Below are 20515 nucleotides of genomic sequence, written 5' to 3' on the forward strand. Positions count from 1 at the left end.
AAAAGTCTAGATGAAAGCTTTAAATTGTGGCCAGGTCAGAATGTCAGATAGCGCAACATCTAAAGATCTTCATTGACCCCAATTACAGAGTACAGTCTGACCGTCTCCAAACCCATTACGTAAAACAAATGTCTTCCGTACCCTTGGGTCAGCCCTCAGTTTGTTAGTTTATTGTCACATTGATGACATGATGTCCACCTCTCTCCTCTCCATTTCCACCCCATTCCTCCTTAGCCTGAAGCAGTTCCTGTTTACACACTCAGACTCTAGCCTGATTTATCTCTGTCTGGCCACGTAGACAACTGACACCCTCTACCACAGAAAATAACACAGATAACATAGCTACACACGGGTATATTATTTGAATTGTGTATTGAATAGCCTTCACCAAAAGGGCTCAGTATAGTAGTGTATTGAATAGCCTTCTCCAAAGGGCTCAGTATAGTAGTGTATTGAATAGCCTTCTCCAAAGGGCTCAGTATAGTAGTGTATTGAATAGCCTTCTCCAAAGGGCTCAGTATAGTAGTGTATTGAATAGCCTTCTCCAAAGGGCTCTCCAAAGGGCTCAGTATAGTAGTGTATTGAATAGCCTTCTCCAAAGGGCTCAGTATAGTAGTGTATTGAATAGCCTTCTCCAAAGGGCTCAGCTCAGTATAGTAGTGTATTGAATAGCCTTCTCCAAAGGGCTCAGTATAGTAGTGTATTGAATAGCCTTCTCCAAAGGGCTCAGTATAGTAGTGTATTGAATAGCCTTCTCCAAAGGGCTCAGTATAGTAGTGTATTGAATAGCCTTCACCAAAGGGCTCAGTATAGTAGTGTATTGAATTGCCTTCTCCAAAGGCTCAGTATAGTAGTGTATTGAATTGCCTTCTCCAAAGGGCCTTCTCCAAAGGGCTCAGTATAGTAGTGTATTGAATTGCCTTCTCCAAAGGGCTCAGTATAGTAGTGTATTGAATAGCCTTCTCCAAAGGGCTCAGTATAGTAGTGTATTGAATAGCCTTCTCCAAAGGGCTCAGTATAGTAGTGTATTGAATTGCCTTCTCCAAAGGCTCAGTATAGTAGTGTATTGTGTAATACAGTCCTTGACATACCTAAAAGCCATGCCAGAAGACTTTTGACTCTCAACTAATGTAACCACATTCATGGGATCAAAGATAAAGGAGGTCTCAGCTCTGGGGAAGAAGGGTGTTCTATTAAGAGGGATAAGGGGCGTAAAAGATGCCAAGGGGGGGGGGTGTAACCTAGTAACCCTTGGGGACATAATCCGTCAAAGCTATTGGCCAAGATGTACGATGTGTTTACGGTATCTCTACAGGAACACATTTCATGGCTTTACATAGAAACACACCAGGTTCGCTTCACACTGTCCTCTCAATTTCACGCTCCACAAAGAGGTTCTGCCCGAACACAAAAATATAAAACGTCCTCCATCGTAGTATCTTTCATTCATAAACGGACCACTTTGGGGAAAAAAGGAGAGTATTTACTCCACAAAGAGGTTCTGCCCGAACACAAAAATATAAAATGTCCTCCATCGTAGTATCTTTCATTCATAAACGGACCACTTTGGGGAAAAAAGGAGAGTATTTACTCCACAAAGAGGTTCTGCCCGAACACAAAAATATAAAACGTCCTCCATCGTAGTATCTTTCATTCATAAACGGACCACTTTGGGGAACAAAAGAAGAGTATTTACTCCACAAAGAGTGACATTATAAAACAAGATATTTGCCGGCTTACAAAATAGCAACTAACGTAGACACTGCTATTTACTCACTCTAACACAGACACCCACACTGACTCTGCCAGGCACTAAACGCACAGTAGCTGCTTGCATACAAGGCAATTTGTTGTGAAAGCTGAGCTTGAGAATGGCTTAGCAGCATGGGGACTTCTTGGCCGGACCACCATGTTCTCAGCTGTCCACGTTCTTTTAGTTTGACATCAGGACGGAATCCCAAATGGCACCCTATTCCCTAGACGGTGAACAACTTTTGACCCAGGCCCATATTCACAACCATCTCAGAGAGATCTAGGATCAGTTTGATTGATTTCCTCCTAAGGTTAAACATGGAAATGATTGGTTTTGTATTGTTATTGATGTAAGGCAGAGAACTCTCAGGCGCCGCGGCCCGTAATGCATTCTGCCTCTCCCCACATGGTAATGCTCGGGCCCACAGTGCAATGGCACAGCAGGGGGTGTGGAACCTTTGTTCATTCATAGCAGGGGAATGTGCTCTTCACGCAGCTCACAGTGGAACATTTTGTTGACGAGGGGGGGGGGTGAAGTGGGGGCAACAAGAGGGAGAATTCAGAGAAATATCTCCAGAGAGGTGTAGAGAAACTGAGTACACACACACACACACACACAAACACTTATGCAAGCGTACAAGCAAACTACACTCTAAAACGACTCCCAAACTTTTCACCACCTTATGTAAACAACATAGCGAGTCTGTTTTGTGGGGTCTTATATTGAAAGGACTAAGAATGATTTGATATTGAAAGTAAGTACATTGAAATGCAATGGTCGTGTCATACCAATGTACCTGCATAACAATGTCTTTGTAATTACACGGGTACAGGCTCCCTCAGTAAAAGGTTGATTTGTGGGAGAAAGGCCTTACAACAAAGGAGAGGATTGGTATAGTTCAACTGTGGCTGAAATCTGCTCCATGAATCAACCCTGTTCTTCTCCTGGAGAATACAAATGCCTGCACGGACGGAGAAGTGATCTTTCTGAGCAATGCCACACACACACACACACACACACACACACACACACACACACACACACACACACACACACACACACACACACACACACACACACACACACACACACACACACACACACACACACACACACACACACACACACACACACACACACACACACACACACACACTGAAAAGACTGTGAACTCTTGGTGGGCCCCCTAGCTGGGCTAAACTCTCGTAGCCAATGAGAAGGGGAAACCTTGAAACAATCAAGTGCATCTTCTGACTAACCTCTCCATACACATTCCTCCAGGAGGGTTTTAGTCATGGGGAGCTCCTGGACCCAACCACCCCACCCCCATCTCACACACCCAGCTCTATTTCCCCTCGCTCCGCCTACCCCACTTCCTATTTCTTTCAGTTTCTTTCTCTTTCAGTATTAGAAACCCCCCCTCCTCTGTCCTCAATCACTGGCTTGCAGAACAATGTCTTCAGTCTCTCCTCCGCCCCCATTCTCTTTGGACCGCTGCCTGGCACCTGAGCCCGCAAGAAAGAGAGAAAACACACCCCAGAAGAAGAGAGAAAACACATCCCAGAAGAAGAAAGAGAGAAAACACACCCCAGAAGAAGAGAGAAAACACACCCCAGAAGAAGAAAGAGAGAAAACACACCCCAGAAGAAGAAAGAGAGAAAACACACCCCAGAAGAAGAGAGAAAACACACCCCAGAAGAAGAAAGAGAGAAAACACACCCCAGAAGAAGAAAGAGAGAAAACACACCCCAGAAGAAGAAAGAGAGAAAACACACCCCAGAAGAAGAGAGAAAACACACCCCAGAAGAAGAGAGAAAACACACCCCAGAAGAAGAAAGAGAGAAAACACACCCCAGAAGAAGAAAGAGAGAAAACACACCCCAGAAGAAGTTCGGTTCACCTAATCAGTCTTTACTGTGGTGGTGGAGCTATTTCTACCACGGTTTATGTACTGTTAGTCTCAAAAGAACCAGCTTAAAGGGGGTGGATGTTGAACTACTATGGGTATGTAGGACTGAGCCATTATGACCAAAATATACACATCACAATATTTTTCTAATTTCTTGATGGTCTGGTGGTATGTGACGGTATGTTTCTGAATAATAAAAGTTCTACATTTGATTAATGAGTAGTGTATGACCCCTTATGACCTATCTTATCCCTCTGCTGTCTTTTACATTTTCCTCCAGGATATTCTCTCTCCCCCTCTCTCTCTCTCTCTCTCTCCCTCTCTCCCCCTCTCCCCTCCTCTCCCTCTCTCTCCCTCTCTCCCCCTCTCTCTCTCTCTCTCCTCTCTCTCCTCTCCCCCTCTCTCCCCCTCTCTCTCTCTCTCTCTCCCTCTCTCCCCCTCTCTCCCTCTCTCCCCCCTCTCCCCCTCTCTCCCTCTCTCCCCCTCTCTCCCTCTCTCTCCCTCTCTCCCCCTCTCTCCCCCTCTCTCCCTCTCTCTCCCTCTCTCTCTCTCTCTTCCTCTCTCTCCCTCTCTCTCCCTCTCTCTCTCTCTTCCCTGTTTCAGTGTTATGAATCTGTGAACCCCAGGCAGTCCAGTGTTATGAATCTGTGAACCCCAGGCAGTCCAATGTTATGAATCTGTGAACCCCAGACAGTCCGGTGTTATGAATCTGTGAACCCCAGGCAGTCCAGTGTTATGAATCTGTGAACCCCAGGCAGTCCAATGTTATGAATCTGTGAACCCCAGACAGTCCAATGTTATGAATCTGTGAACCCCAGACAGTCCGGTGTTATGAATCTGTGAACCCCAGACAGTCCGGTGTTATGAATCTGTGAACCCCAGACAGTCCAGTGTTATGAATCTGTGAACCCCAGGCAGTCCAATGTTATGAATCTGTGAACCCCAGACAGTCCGGTGTTATGAATCTGTGAACCCCAGACAGTCCGGTGTTATGAATCTGTGAACCCCAGACAGTCCAATGTTATGAATCTGTGAACCCCAGGCAGTCCAATGTTATGAATCTGTGAACCCCAGACAGTCCGGTGTTATGAATCTGTGAACCCCAGACAGTCCGGTGTTATGAATCTGTGAACCCCAGACAGTCCAGTGTTATGAATCTGTGAACCCCAGGCAGTCCAATGTTATGAATCTGTGAACCCCAGACAGTCCGGTGTTATGAATCTGTGAACCCCAGACAGTCCGGTGTTATGAATCTGTGAACCCCAGACAGTCCAATGTTATGAATCTGTGAACCCCAGACAGTCCGGTGTTATGAATCTGTGAACCCCAGGCAGTCCAATGTTATGAATCTGTGAACCCCAGACAGTCCGGTGTTATGAATCTGTGAACCCCAGACAGTCCGGTGTTATGAATCTGTGAACCCCAGACAGTCCAGTGTTATGAATCTGTGAACCCCAGGCAGTCCAATGTTATGAATCTGTGAACCCCAGACAGTCCGGTGTTATGAATCTGTGAACCCCAGACAGTCCGGTGTTATGAATCTGTGAACCCCAGACAGTCCGGTGTTATGAATCTGTGAACCCCAGACAGTCCGGTGTTATGAATCTGTGAACCCCAGACAGTCCGGTGTTATGAATCTGTGAACCCCAGACAGTCCAGTGTTATGAATCTGTGAACCCCAGGCAGTCCAATGTTATGAATCTGTGAACCCCAGACAGTCCGGTGTTATGAATCTGTGAACCCCAGACAGTCCGGTGTTATGAATCTGTGAACCCCAGACAGTCCGGTGTTATGAATCTGTGAACCCCAGACAGTCCAATGTTATGAATCTGTGAACCCCAGACAGTCCAATGTTATGAATCTGTGAACCCCAGACAGTCCAGTGTTATGAATCTGTGAACCCCAGACAGTCCGGTGTTATGAATCTGTGAACCCCAGACAGTCCGGCAGGTAGCCAGCGAGTCCATTTCATCTGACCCGGGTGGTTTGAGAAAAGTAGTGGACTATATAGGCCAGGGAATAGTTTGTCATTTGGTACGCATTCTGTGTTCACAGGGCAAAACATAAACAATCCAGGAGGAATTTAATACTTAACACTTCAGCGCTATGAATAATTCACCTCCAGTAAGAGGAGGAGCATCTGATAGAAGGGACAGAACACTTCCTGTCAATATTTAACTGGATTAAACTGGGCTATGTCAGAAGACAAAGGCTGTAAACTGTCAACCAGAATGGCTGACTCAGGAACAGACAGAAGATAGCTATTAGTGTGTCATTTAATCTATATAGTGGACTACTTTTGACCACAGGCTAATGGACCCTGGTAAAAAAGTAGTGCACTACATAGGGTGGCATTTGGGACTCATCCTGTGAAGTGTAACCAGAGGTCAGGTCCCTGACTGCCTGACCTATCCCAGCCTAGCATACGTCCAACCTTCCCTTTCTTTGTTCCGTTGCATAATAAAGATAGGTTATCACAGATTGAATGGTGTGGTGGTGTCTGTGCTATTGCTAAGCCCTCTCAGACAAACGTGGCAGAGTAGAGAGTAGTAGAGAGTAGTGGAGAGAGAAGAGGAGTAGTAGAGAGAGGAGTGGAGTAGTAGAGAGTAGTAGAGGAAGGAGTGGAGTAGTAGAGAGTAGTAGAGAGAAGAGTGGAGTAGTAGAGAATAGTAGAGAGTAGTAGAGAGTAGTAGAGGAAGGAGTGGAGTAGTAGAGAATAGTAGAGAGAGGAGTGGAGTAGTAGAGAGTAGTAGAGAGTGGAGTGGAGTAGTAGAGAGTGGAGTGGAGTAGTAGAGAGTAGTAGAGAGAGGAGTAGAGTAGTAGAGAGTATTAGAGAGTGGAGTGGAGTAGTAGAGAGTAGTAGAGGAAGGAGTGGAGTAGTAGAGAGTGGAGTGGAGTAGTAGAGAGTAGTAGAGGAAGGAGTGGAGTAGTAGAGAGAGGAGTAGAGTAGTAGAGAGTAGTAGAGAGTAGTAGAGAAGTAGAGAGTAGTAGAGAGTAGTAGAGAGAGGAGTGGAGTAGTAGAGAGTAGTAGAGAGTGGAGTAGAGTAGTAGAGAGGAGTAGAGAGTGGAGTAGAGTAGTAGAGAGTAGTAGAGAGTAGTAGAGAAGTAGAGAGTAGTAGAGAGTAGTAGAGAGAGGAGTGGAGTAGTAGAGAGTAGTAGAGAGTGGAGTAGAGTAGTAGAGAGTAGTAGAGAAGTAGAGAGTAGTAGAGAGAGGAGTGAAGTAGTAGAGAGAGTGATGGAGTTGTAGAGAGAGGAGTGGAGTAGTTGAGAGTAGTAGAGAAAGGAGTGGAGTAGTAGAGAGTGGAGTGGAGTAGTAGAGACTATTAGAGAGTAGTAGAGAAGAAGTCGAGTAGTAGAGAGAGGAGTGGAGTAGTAGAGAGAGGAGTGGAGTAGTAGAGAGTAGTAGAGAAAGGAGTGGAGTAGTAGAGAGTGGCGTGGAGTAGTAGAGACTATTAGAGAGTAGTAGAGAAAGAAGTCGAGTAGTAGAGAGAGGAGTGGAGTAGTAGAGAGCAGTAGAGAAAGGAGTGGAGGAGTAGAGAGAGGGGTGGAGTAGAAGAGAGAGGAGTGGGGTAGTAGAGAGTAGTAGAGGGTCGAGTGGAGTAGTAGAGAGTAGTAGAGAGGAGTGGAGTAGTAGAGAAAGGAGTGGAGTAGTAAAGAGAGGAGTGGAGCAGTAGAGTACTAGAGAAAGGAGTGGAGTAGTAGAGAAAGGAGTGGAGTAGTAGAGAGAGGAGTGGAGCAGTAGAGTACTAGAGAAAGGAGTGGAGTAGTAGAGAGAAGAGTGGAGTAGTAGAGAAAGGCGTGGAGTAGTAGAGAGAGGAGTGGAGTAGTGGAGAGAGGAGTGGAGTAGTTGAGAGAAGAGTGGAGTAGTAGAGAGAGGAGTGGAGTAGTAGAGAGTAGTAGAGAAAGGAGTGGAGTAGTAGAAAGTGGAGTAGTAGAGACTATTAGAGAGTAGTAGAGAAAGGAGTGGAGTAGTAGAGAGCAGTAGAGAAGGGAGTGGAGTAGTAGAGAGAGGAGTGGAGTAGTAGAGAGAGGATTGGGGTAGTAGAGAAAGGAGTGGAGTAGTAGAGAGAGGAGTGGAGAAGTAGAGAGTATTAGAGAGTAGTAAAGAGAGGAGAGGAGTAGTAGAGAGAGGAGTGGAGTAGTAGAGAGTGGAGTGGGGTAGTAGAGAGTAGTAGAGAAAGGAGTGGAGTAGTAGAGAGAGGAGTGGAGAAGTAGAGAGTATTAGAGAGTAGTAGAGAGAGGAGAGGAGTAGTAGAGAGAGGAGTGGAGTAGTAGAGAGAAGTAGAGTGTACTAGAGAGGAGTGGAGTAGTAGAGAGTAGTAGAGAGTAGTGGAGTAGTAGAGAGTAGTAGAGAGTAGTGGAGTAGTAGAGAGGAGTAGAGTAGGAGAGAGTAGTAGAGAGGAGTAGTAGAGAGGAGTGGAGTAGTAGAGAGTACTAGAGTGTACTAGAGAGGAGTGGAGTAGTAGAGAGTAGTAGAGAGTAGTGGAGTAGTAGAGAGTAGTAGAGAGGAGTGGAGTAGTAGAGAGAGGAGAGAGAGGAGTGGAGTAGTAGAGAGTAGTAGAGAGGAGTGGAGTAGTAGAGAGAGGAGAGAGAGGAGTGGAGTAGTAGAGAGTAGTAGAGAGGAGTGGAGTAATAGAGAGTAGTAGAGAGGAGTGGAGTAGTAGAGAGAGGAGAGAGAGGAGTGGAGTAATAGAGAGTAGTAGAGAGGAGTGGAGTAATAGAGAGTAGTAGAGAGGAGTGGAGTAGTAGAGAGAGGAGAGAGAGGAGTGGAGTGGAGTAATAGAGAGTAGTAGAGAGGAGTGGAGTAGTAGAGAGAGTAGTAGAGAGGAGTGGAGTAGTAGAGAATAGTAGAGAGGAGTGGAGTAGTAGAGAGTGGAGTGGAGTAGTAGAGAGTAGTAGAGAGAGGAGTAGAGTAGTAGAGAGTATTAGAGAGTGGAGTGGAGTAGTAGAGAGTAGTAGAGGAAGGAGTGGAGTAGTAGAGAGTGGAGTGGAGTAGTAGAGAGTAGTAGAGGAAGGAGTGGAGTAGTAGAGAGAGGAGTAGAGTAGTAGAGAGTAGTAGAGAGTAGTAGAGAGGAGTGGAGTAGTAGAGAGAGGAGAGAGAGGAGTGGAGTAGTAGAGAGTAGTAGAGAGGAGTGGGGTAATAGAGAGTAGTAGAGAGGAGTGGAGTAGTAGAGAGAGGAGAGAGAAGAGTGGAGTAATAGAGAGTAGTAGAGAGGAGTGGAGTAATAGAGAGTAGTAGAGAGGAGTGGAGTAGTAGAGAGAGGAGAGAGAGGAGTGGAGTAATAGAGAGTAGTAGAGAGGAGTGGAGTAGTAGAGAGAGTAGTAGAGAGGAGTGGAGTAGTAGAGAGAGGAGAGAGAGGAGTGGAGTAATAGAGAGTAGTAGAGAGGAGTGGAGTAGTAGAGAGTAGTAGAGAGGAGTGGAGTAGAGAGAGTAGTAGAGAGGAGTGGAGTAGTAGAGAGTAGTAGAGAGGAGTGGAGTAGTAGAGAGTAGTAGAGAGGAGTGGAGTAGTAGAGAGAGTAGTAGAGAGGAGTGGAGTACAGAGAGTAGTAGAGAGGAGTGGAGTAGTAGAGAGTAGTAGAGAGGAGTGGAGTAGAGAGAGTAGTAGAGAGGAGTGTAGTAGTAGAGAGTAGTAGAGAGGAGTGGAGTAGTAGAGAGAGTAGTAGAGAGGAGTGGAGTAGTAGAGAGAGGAGAGAGAGGAGTGGAGTAATAGAGAGTAGTAGAGAGGAGTGGAGTAGTAGAGAGTAGTAGAGAGGAGTGGAGTAGAGAGAGTAGTAGAGAGGAGTGGAGTAGTAGAGAGTAGTAGAGAGGAGTGGAGTAGTAGAGAGTAGTAGAGAGGAGTGGAGTAGTAGAGAGAGTAGTAGAGAGGAGTGGAGTAGAGAGAGTAGTAGAGAGGAGTGGAGTAGTAGAGAGGAGTGGAGTAGTAGAGAGTAGTAGAGAGGAGTGGAGTAGAGAGAGTAGTAGAGAGGAGTGGAGTAGTAGAGAGTAGTAGAGAGGAGTGGAGTAGAGAGAGTAGTAGAGAGGAGTGGAGTAGTAGAGAGTAGTAGAGAGGGGTGGAGTAGTAGAGAGTAGTAGAGAGGAGTGGAGTAGTAGAGAGGAGTGGAGTAGTAGAGAGTAGTAGAGAGGAGTGGAGTAGTAGAGAGGAGTGGAGTAGTAGAGAGTAGTAGAGAGGAGTGGAGTAGTAGAGAGGAGTGGAGTAGAGGGAGTAGTAGAGAGTAGTAGAGAGTAGTAGAGAGGAGTGGAGTAGAGGGAGTAGTAGAGAGTAGTAGAGAGTAGTAGAGAGTAGTAGAGAGGAGTAGTAGAGAGTAGTAGAGAGGAGTGGAGTAGTAGAGAGGAGTAGTAGAGAGTAGTAGAGAGGAGTAGTAGAGAGTAGTAGAGAGTAGTAGAGAGTAGTAGAGAGGAGTAGTAGAGAGTAGTAGAGAGGAGTATACCGATCCAGCCCCTACAGGGCCTGATAACAAACCCTGTAGCCCTAAAGAGCCCTGGAGTATAAGGCTGAATACACAGGCATGACGAAACACACATGACGCCGCAATCACTTTCCGCAATCACTTTTCCCTTAGGGAAAGCCTGCATGCGCCATGCACTCAGAAGTGTGAAGTGGACTTCTAATACTAATGAGGGGTCTTCTAACACTAATCTAGATGTGGGTTATTTTCCCAAAGATTAAGGCCATGCCGAGTATTACAGCGTTGTGGTAATTTAACACTGAAGTCATTGGCCCTTAATAATACCGAAACACCAGAAAACTACATCACAGCTTTGCATGACAGTCAGCTCTGACATTCCTAATATGGTCTGATAACACAGACTTCAGACACAAGCACATGACTCCAATAAAGAACAACAGAGGTGGTTATTTCAGTAAGTACAGTATTTTGGAGGATTCCAAACAGCACCATCAGTCGGTTCCAGAACGTATGACCAGCTCTCTTGCCAAGTGCCCTACATTTCCTTGATAGTGTGAAGTAGACAAAAGCATTCCAATCGAGAAGAGTACTGAACCTCAAACCAATAGTAGGAAGAAGGGTCTTTTCATAAGCTCCAATCAATGCCTTACAGAGTTTGTTAATGGTGACGGAAAGGTCAGGTTTTCTTGACTTAGGAGTTGAGAGACAGACAGCTCCATGCCCCCAAGGCAGGAATTAATGCTGATGCTGAGGCATAGCCAGGCCCTGATTGGGCAATCTGTTTCTTTACAGATCTCATGAACAGTGAAGTTTATTCAATTATGCAATCTAAGCAGCTTTAAAAAAAAACGAATATGCTATGTCATGGAGACAATTATGTATAAAGAGGTTTACTTGCTACAACAGGCCAGTCAGTGCTAGGACTCACACCCACAGAGTAGAATGGGTTAAATCAACTTCACTGAATGTCTCGTTTGTTCGTCAGACCTGGAGTGTAAACTAAATATAATGCCCAAACAAAGCTACAGCCACGGTCGAACGGACAGCAAGGGGATACAGAGAGATAACTCAGAATGACTGTGCCGACATATCCTCCTACTAAGTAACCTGATTCGATACAATCATGTATTATATATTACCCGTGAAGGTATAGCATTCACTGTCAACGCATGAGTATTTGATTACTCCGAAATAAATCGACCCATGGGCAGAGGAAGAGGGAATTATTATTGGGAAGAGGAGGGAATTATTGGGAAGAGGAGAGGGAATTATTGGGAAGAGGAGAGGGAATTATTGGAAAGAGGAGAGGGAATTATTGGGAAGAGGAGAGAGAATTCATCGGTAGAGGAGAGCATTCTTATGTAGGCTAGTATTCAGCGTCGCATGCGATTCGAGCATCACTTCAGCACTTTAAATCCCACTTCGCCCACTTTGGATGAGCGCATAGCCTAACGCACAGAGAAAGCAACCTGACATATATATTTTAAACCAATGTAATTAATATCGTAATGTCCCTGTTTATGACTGGAGGCCAAAGAACGAACTGACAGACCACGGAACACCCTCTTCCCGCGTTGACATCCCAAGGCAGCGGTGGTCTAAATGTCTCCCTGGGTAACATTGTTACACAAATGCGGTTAGCCTACAACACTGTTGTTACAACATTGTTACATCTAAACTGAAACTAACTCAGGTTCATTCTTGTTTTTATTTGTGGTGAAAATAGTTAACTTTTCCCCAATACATAGCCCTAGGCTACGTAAAGTCTAGTCTGAAGGAGATAAAATATTGGTGTTTTGCCAGTTTATAATCACACAATCATTTAATAAATCCGTTACAACAACCTTGTTAGTGAATTCCTGAAGATCTCATTTCAATGACTTTGTGAACAGTAACTTACTTTATACTTCATTTTGAGCGCCTCGTCTTCTCTCTGACTCCGGGGAAGTGTAAAATATCCGCTTGTCGTGTCAAAAAGAACACATGTGAATGTCGCAACGAAACGTTTTATTTTGCGAACAAAACAGCCATCAAGATTTGGTCAATTGGTAACGACAATTAAAAAAAGCGAATGTTTCCTTCAATAATTTTCAACCCAGTCGTGCGTATCACCCAGGTTCTGCAATATACTTATCTGGTTGCCGCTGAACGAGAATGATCTTACTACATGAGCGCCTCAGCTCATTTACAATGTCTCTTAACTCATTGGTCAAGTCGCTGCAGAGTACAACTGACGTCATATAATGAACGGACTGATACGATGTTAAATGTCCATGTCTGTTGATTACGTTAGAGACAAGGACCACTGGAGGAAAAAACGTTTATAAAATGTAGTGAATTGTGACTCAATGTCCTATGGGACTTCGCTTGATGCAATGTACATGCAATGTACATGCATAAAGGTATTTTAGCCATCACTAACAGGCAGGGTTGGGTTACTTTATAAATGTAATCCGTTACCTGTCCATAATTTTAATAAGTAACGTAATTTTGGGATTACCCCAAACGAATCTGATTACATTCCGTTACTTTTAGATTAATTTCCCCTTAAGAGGCATTAGAAGAAGACAAAATAAATATTTACCAATTAAACAACATCTATTGTTCTGCCTTATTATTATTTGACCATGCTGGTCATTTATGAACATTTGAACATCTTGGTCATGTTCTGTTATAATCTCTACCCGGCACAGCCAGAAGAGGACTGGCCACCCCACATAGCCCGGTTCCTCTCTAGGTTTTTTCCTAGGTTTTGGCCTTTCTAGGGAGTTTTTCCTAGCCACCGTGCTTTTACACCTGCATTGTTTGCTGTTTGGGGTTTTAGGCTGGGTTTCTGTACAGCACTTTGAGATATCAGCTGATGTACGAAGGGCTATATAAATAAATTTGATTTGATTTGATTTGATATTGCAGTATAAATCAATGTTAAAGTTCACATAGCTGGCCACATATGGATGTTTATTTTTACTTTATGGGTTGGTTATTTAGGCTTCTTCTAAACTCATCGCTTTCTACTACATATAATAATATGATTAAATTATATCTTTACATTAAAAACCAAAGTCTATTAGAATTCCAGTCATTCCAATAAATGTTATACCTCTTGATCTTCAACAATAGGACTTGGAAATATGGAAGTATAGACTAGCCAAATTGTTTTACCTGAGCATGACACCAAAACTAAGGACATATTAGCCAGCCCTACTCTGTCGTTAATGATTTTGTCGTTGAGGATTGATTGGGCTCATTGATTCCAGTTGAAAAATAAATGCTGCGCTCGAGGAATGGCATGTTTTGAGCACTACTGAAAAGTGCTATTTACATGTGAAAAATGAATGCCATATTCTGCATTTTCTACAGGCCGATTGTTTACATTTTTGTTGGTGACACTTTGACACCTTGATAATATGCAGCCGTTTAAAGGGCAAATCCACAGATGAAACGATAACAAAACTGTCACCCCATGTCTGTTTTGGTAAAAAGCTGAGGTATGGGGAAATGTAACCACTCTCATATGAATAGACAAAGCTATGGATGCAAGGACTGAACACCCATCATATAAAATGTATATTTTTAACCATGTTATGAGGCTATACAGTGTTTGTTTACAATGACAATGGACACACCTTCTCATTGCAGGGTTTTTCATTATTTTGTACTATTGTCTACATTGTAGAATAATAGTGCAGACATCAAAACTATGAAATAACACATATGGAATCATGTAGTAACCAAACACATGTTTTTAAAAATCAAATCAAATCAAAATATATTTTATATTTGAGATTCTTCAAAGTAGCCACCCTTTGCCTTGATGACAGTTTTGCCCACTCTTGGCATTCTCTCAACCAGCTTCATGAGGTAGTCACCTGGAATGTATTTACATTAACAGGTGTGCCTTGTTAAAAGTTAATTTGTAGAATTTATTTTCATCTTAATGCGTTTGAAACAATCAGTTGTGCTGTGACAAGGTAGGGGTGGTATACGGAAGATAGCCCTGTTTGGTAAAATACCAAGTCCATATCATGGCAAGAACAGCTCAAATAAGCAAAGGGAAATGACAGTCCATCTTTACTTTAAGACATGAAGGTCAGTCAACAAGGACAATTTCAAGAACCTTGAAAGTTTCTTCAAGTGCAGTCTCAGAAACCATCAGGTGCTAAGATGAAGCTGGCTCTCATGAGGACTATCACAGGAAAGGAAAACCCAGAGTTACCTCTGATGTAGAGGATCAATTCATTAGAGTTAACTGCGTCTCAGATTGCAGCCCAAATAAATGCTTCACAGAGTTCAAGGAATAGACACATCTCAACATCAACTGTTCAGAGGAGACTGCGTGAGTCGGGCCTTCATTGTCAAATTGCTGCAAAGAAACCACTACTAAAGGACACCAATAATAAGAAGAGACTAGCTTGAGCCAAGAAACACGAGCAATGAACATTTGAACGGTGGAATTCAAGGCACACTTAACCAGCATGGCTACCAGCGATATGCCATCCCATCTGGTTTGCGCTTAGTGGGACTATCATTTGTTTTTCAACAGGACAATGACCCAACACACACCTTCAGACTGTGTAATGGCTATTTGACCAAGGAGAGTGATGGAGTGCTGCATCAGATGACCTGGCCTCCACAATCACCCAACCTCAACCCAATTAAGATGGTTTGGGATGAGTTGAACCACAGAGTGAAGGAAAAGCAGCCAACAAGTGCTCAGCATATGTGGGAACTCCTTCAAGACCATTGAAAAAGCATTCCTTATGAAGCTGGTTGAGAGAATGCCAAGAATGTGCAAAGCTGTCATCAAGGCAAAGGGTGGCTACTTTGAAGAATCTCAAATATAAACTATATTTTGATTTGTTTAACAATTACTACATGATTCCATATGTGTTATTTCATAGTTATTCTACAATGTAGAAAATAGTCAAAATAAAGAAAAACTCTGCAATGAGTAGGTGTGTCCAAGCTTTTGACTGGTACTGTACATGGTTCATATATAAGGGTAAGTTGACGTAGCAGAGGGTCTGTTGATATACCCGGCCGCCAAACAAATAGAAAACCATCCGGAAAGCAACCACTGCATGTTTTGTCTGCGCCAGGTACACCGCCATTTAGGCGTAACCAACCCAAAACATAAAGGTATAGCTCAACCAAGTCATGGTCACCAGACAATGAGAATAGTTTCCGTTCTAAATATAGCTCTTCATCCATATGTTCCTTCTACATATTCGGTGAGAGGTGTTGGTGAGAAAGTTGGTGCATTAACAGGGACAGGTCAGAAGGAACTACTTTTGTTTGATCTCATTGAACAAGCTCATCAACACTGCAACACTAAATCATAGCCTAGGGCCTGTAGGCCAACTCGTTGGCATTGAAACCAAAGTAAGTTTCATTATGTGTAGACATGGTAGTGAACTTGTGCGAGCAGGACATGTGTGGATAAAGAGTGGGTGAAGTTGATGTAAATCATCGGTTCCTTCATGTACTGTTGATCATAGAGCTAGCCAAGCCAACATGGAACATTCCATTTGTGTTATATCTTGTCAACAGTTATATCCTCTAAGCAATGGAACTTTTACTGTTGGCTCACTGTCAGGTAAACTTTCATAAACCGATTAGGGAGGGCACAGGAAATCACAAATAGACACACGCACACAGACACAGACACACACACGTGTGTTTGCCTGGAGAGGTCACTACCACAACAACAGACATGAGAAGGACTCATCTTACCACACACACACACACACACACACACACACACACACACACACACACACACACACACACACACACACACACACACACACACACACACACACACACACACACACACACACACACACACACACACACACACACACACACACACACACACACACACACACACACACACACACACACGTGTGTATTTGAGAAAGAGCAAGTGTAGCAGAGTATTTACCAGTTGAGGTTCATATGACAGATGGAAGAAAAAGGAAGGGCGTTTCTACTGTATGTTTCATGCTTTTTTCAAGCTCAAGCTTCAACAGAGTTTCCGTTTCTATGATAATAAACAATTGTTAATCAACATTTTTTTTGGAAACATACGTTTCTGAACTATTTCCAGTGAATTATAAATAAAAAAATTTGAGCATCACAAATTGTCACAAAAATGTGTCGGGCCGAGTTATTTATCAGTAGCTGTACTTTACTATACTATTTACATGTGCTTTTTACTCCCATACATTTTCCCTGACTCCAAAAATATGGTCCAATTCACACACCTATCAACATAACAGGTTGTCATGGCTGACTGTAAATGATGTCTGAGTGTTGGAGTGTGTCCCTGGCTGACTGTAAATGGTGTCTGAGTGTTGTAAAAAAAAACAAGAAAATTGTGTCGTCTGATTTGCTTAATATTAGGAATATGCCCCTTTGTAAATGATGTCTGCAAAATGTATTTTTTTCCCTGGCTGAACCTTTATTTAACTAAGCAAGTCATTGTTAAGAACAAATTCTTATTTTCAATGACAGCCTAGGAACAGTGGGTTAACTGCCTGTTTATGGGGCAGAATGACAGGTTTATTTAACCTTGGCAGAATGACAGATTTGTACCTTGTCAGCTCGGGACTGTAAATGATGTCTGATTGTGGAGGTGTGTCCTATTTGACTGTAAATGAGGTCTGATTGTTGAGTGTGTCCCTGGCTGACTGTAAATGATGTCCGATTGTTGAGTGTGTCCCTGGCTGACTGGTATGAACTTGCAACCTTCCGGTTACTAGGCCTACACTCTAACCACTAAGGTACCCTGCCGCCCCAAGTAGTATGGACGTTCAGTACACTTTTTCCAGTATTTAAAACCGAATACTTTTCAAACTTTTACTCAAGTAGTATTTTACTGGGTGACTTTAACTTTTACTCAAGTAGTATTTTATTTGGTGACTTTAACTTTTACTCAAGTAGTATTTTACTGGGTGACTTTAACTTTTACTCAAGTAGTATTTTACTGGGTGACTTTAACTTTTACTCAAGTGAGTCATTTTTTTACTGGGTGATTTAAGGAATTTTTTTCTTTACTTTTTTTATTCAAGTATCACAACTGAGGTACTTTTTCAACCAGCGTCTCCTTTTTTGTCTTGACATTGAGTGGGACTTCGATATTCATGATAACTTATCTTTTCCCCCTGATAGACACACCATGGACCTTGATCAGACTGTTTTTCCTGCCCCAACAGCATCTAATGAGAAAACACTTATTTATCCCCCCCCCCCGCCCTCACCCACTCAACAAATGTCCTGCCGAACCACTCTCTTTTTATCAACCCTCGTCTAGCTGTTGCTAAGCGAATCATCACTCACTTTTATCAAGACATAATCGCTCCGGGGCGACAGGCAGCCTGGTGGGGCGGCAGGCAGCCTGGTGGGGCGGCAGGTAGCCTGGTGGGGCGACAGGTAGCCTGGTGGGGCGGCAGGTAGCCTGGTGGGGCGACAGGTAGCCTGGTGGGGCGGCAGGTAGCCTGGTGGGGCGACAGGTAGCCTGGTGGGGACAGGTAGCCTGGTGGGGCGACAGGTAGCCTGGTGGGGCGACAGGTAGCCTGGTGGGGCGGCAGGTAGCCTAGTAGGTTAGAGTATTGAGCCACTAACCAAAAAGTTGCTAGATCAAATCCCAGAACTGACAAGGTAAAAATCTGTTGATCTACCTCTGAACAAGGCAGTTAACCTGCTGTCATTATAAATAAGAGTTTGTTCTTAATCTGACTTGCCTAGTTAAATAAAAAATATATGTTCTTCACAGAAGTTGCTGTCATAACAGTGTAATATTTATTGTGCTAACCAAGAAAACACTGTCTAAATCACATAATATAAAAGGGACTTACTCTGTCTCTATGCGTGTGCAGTGTTGTAGTTTAACAGCACAAATGAGACTTAAGGTCTTGTCTTAGAGAGTATAGTGGTGAAGAGAATAGAGGTGAGAAGAAACGCCCTAGTTAGCATCTCTGAGCAGACACAGCCTTGCAAGAAAGCCTTCCTTGTGTGTGTGTGTGTGTGTGTGTGTGTGCGTGCGTGCGTGCGATTGGTTAAGAACGTTGGGCCAGGAACAGAAATGGCCGCCTCGCTTCGCGTTCCTAGGAAACTATGCAGTATTTAATTTTTTTATTACTGCATTGTCGGATCTAGAAGCACAAGCATTTCGCTACACTCACATTAACATCTGCTAACCATGTGTATGTGACAAATACAATTTGATTTGATTTGAAAAGGTTTCAGGTTCAAAACCCTGAGGTGACTAGGTCAGAAATCTGTCAATGTGCCCTTGAGCAAAGGAACTTAACCCTAATTGCTAGTGTAAGTCCCTCTGGATAAGAGTGTGTGAACATTTTTGTTTTTTGATACTGATTCTCTGCTGCTCTGTGTTACCCAACCAAAATCCCCTGTTTGAAGAGTCTGCAGACAAGCCAAACAATCAAAGGCCGGAGAACGATTAGTGTTCGTAGCGTTTAGGCTCACAGTGTTCCCTACCCCATGTTCCCATGACAACAAGTCACCATGGTCGTATCATTCTGTACTAGATCTACTGTAGTGTGGCAGCAGAAGCAGCTCCCAGAACTGTTCGTGGGGTCTTGCCATCTCTCCTGCTCTATTATCATACCAAACAATGGCACCAGTTTGGCAAGACAACACAAACAGATTTTGGCCTACATTATCACAGGGAATTGCACCACAGAAATAGCCTTGTAATTACCCTTTCATCTTTGTCTGCTTATGGGTATCGGTGAAGTCTGAGTTGCGTAAGAGCCCTGTAGATTTCACCTCTGTTTAACAGGGACAGACGTCTTTCATAAGAAGGTCCCAGGGTTCTGTGCTAAACTGTGAACCGGACTGACGGTTGAAGGAGACAGGATCTCCAGATAGTGTGACATGACAACAGGCTCTCTGTGCTGGGTAACGATAGGGTAGAGGTGGTCCCTCGTGGATTATAGCCTTCACACTCTCCCAACGATGACAACAGGCTCTCTGTGCTGGGTAACGATAGGGTAGAGGTGGTCCCTCGTGGATTATAGCTCTGTGCTCACACTCTCCCAACGATGACAACAGGCTCTCTGTGCTGGGTAACGATAGGGTAGAGGTGGTCCCTCGTGGATTATAGCCTTCACACTCTCCCAACGATGACAACAGGCTCTCTGTGCTGGGTAACGATAGGGTAGAGGTGGTCCCTCGTGGATTATAGCCTTCACACTCTCCCAACGATGACAACAGGCTCTCTGTGCTGGGTAACGATAGGGTAGAGGTGGTCCCTCGTGGATTATAGCCTTCACACTCTCCCAACGATGACAACAGGCTCTCTGTGCTGGGTAACGATAGGGTAGAGGTGGTCCCTCGTGGATTATAGCCTTCACACTCTCCCAACGATGACAACAGGCTCTCTGTGCTGGGTAACGATAGGGTAGAGGTGGTCCCTCGTGGATTATAGCCTTCACACTCTCCCAACGATGACAACAGGCTCTCTGTGCTGGGTAACGATAGGGTAGAGGTGGTCCCTCGTGGATTATAGCCTTCACACTCTCCCAACGATGACAACAGGCTCTCTGTGCTGGGTAACGATAGGGTAGAGGTGGTCCCTCGTGGATTATAGCCTTCACACTCTCCCAACGATGACAACAGGCTCTCTGTGCTGGGTAACGATAGGGTAGAGGTGGTCCCTCGTGGATTATAGCCTTCACACTCTCCCAACGATGACAACAGGCTCTCTGTGCTGGGTAACGATTATAGCCTAGGGTAGAGGTGGTCCCTCGTGGATTATAGCCTTCACACTCTCCCAACGATGACAACAGGCTCTCTGTGCTGGGTAACGATAGGGTAGAGGTGGTCCCTGGATTATAGCGTGGATTATAGCCTCTCCCAACGATGACACTCTCCCAACGATGACAACAGGCTCTCTGTGCTGGGTAACGATAGGGTAGAGGTGGTCCCTCGTGGATTATAGCCTTCTGGGTACACTCTCCCAACGATGACAACAGGCTCTCTGTGCTGGGTAACGATAGGGTAGAGGTGGTCCCTCGTGGATTATAGCCTTCACACTCTCCCAACGACCTTAGGCAGATTTATGGGTCTGCCTCCCTACCTTGCCTTGGCTGCCTCCCACCTTGTCCAGCGGGGCCCAGACAGGGTGTTTGTCCTAAACAGCACCCTATTCCCTACATTGGGCACTATTTTTGACTAGAGCCCTATGGGGCATACATAGGCACTACGTAGACAACGTGTATAGGAAATATAGGAAACTACATAGGGAATAGGGTGCCATTTGGAACTCTAACTTGGTGAGGCCCCAAGTTTGGCCCCCCGCTCATCACCCCTCTCCCAACGATGACAACAGGCTTCTGTGCTGGGTAACGATAGCCTGGATTATGCACACTCTCCCAACGATGACAACAGGCTCTCTGTGCTGGGTAACGATAGGGTAG

General features: G+C 44.3%; 1 protein-coding gene and 1 long non-coding RNA gene across 2 annotated transcripts in view; one reads left to right on the forward strand and one right to left on the reverse strand.

Annotated features, from left to right (window-relative positions):
• Nucleotides 1–12242, reverse strand: part of LOC124012331 (enhancer of filamentation 1-like) — a 58991-nt gene extending 46749 nt beyond the window's left edge. The window contains exon 1 of the mRNA XM_046325829.1: nucleotides 11971–12242. Within this exon, the coding sequence (XP_046181785.1) occupies nucleotides 11971–11982 (12 nt within the window). The 5' untranslated portion in view covers nucleotides 11983–12242. The remainder of the gene's footprint in view (nucleotides 1–11970) is intronic.
• LOC124012332 lies at nucleotides 3538–6143 on the forward strand. Its single transcript, XR_006834704.1, has 2 exons — nucleotides 3538–3757; nucleotides 4266–6143. It is a non-coding gene; the product is annotated as an uncharacterized LOC124012332 (long non-coding RNA).
• Nucleotides 12243–20515: the final 8273 nt, after the last annotated feature.

This window comes from Oncorhynchus gorbuscha, linkage group LG24 (assembly GCF_021184085.1).
Source record: "Oncorhynchus gorbuscha isolate QuinsamMale2020 ecotype Even-year linkage group LG24, OgorEven_v1.0, whole genome shotgun sequence".
Lineage (NCBI taxonomy): Eukaryota > Metazoa > Chordata > Actinopteri > Salmoniformes > Salmonidae > Oncorhynchus > Oncorhynchus gorbuscha.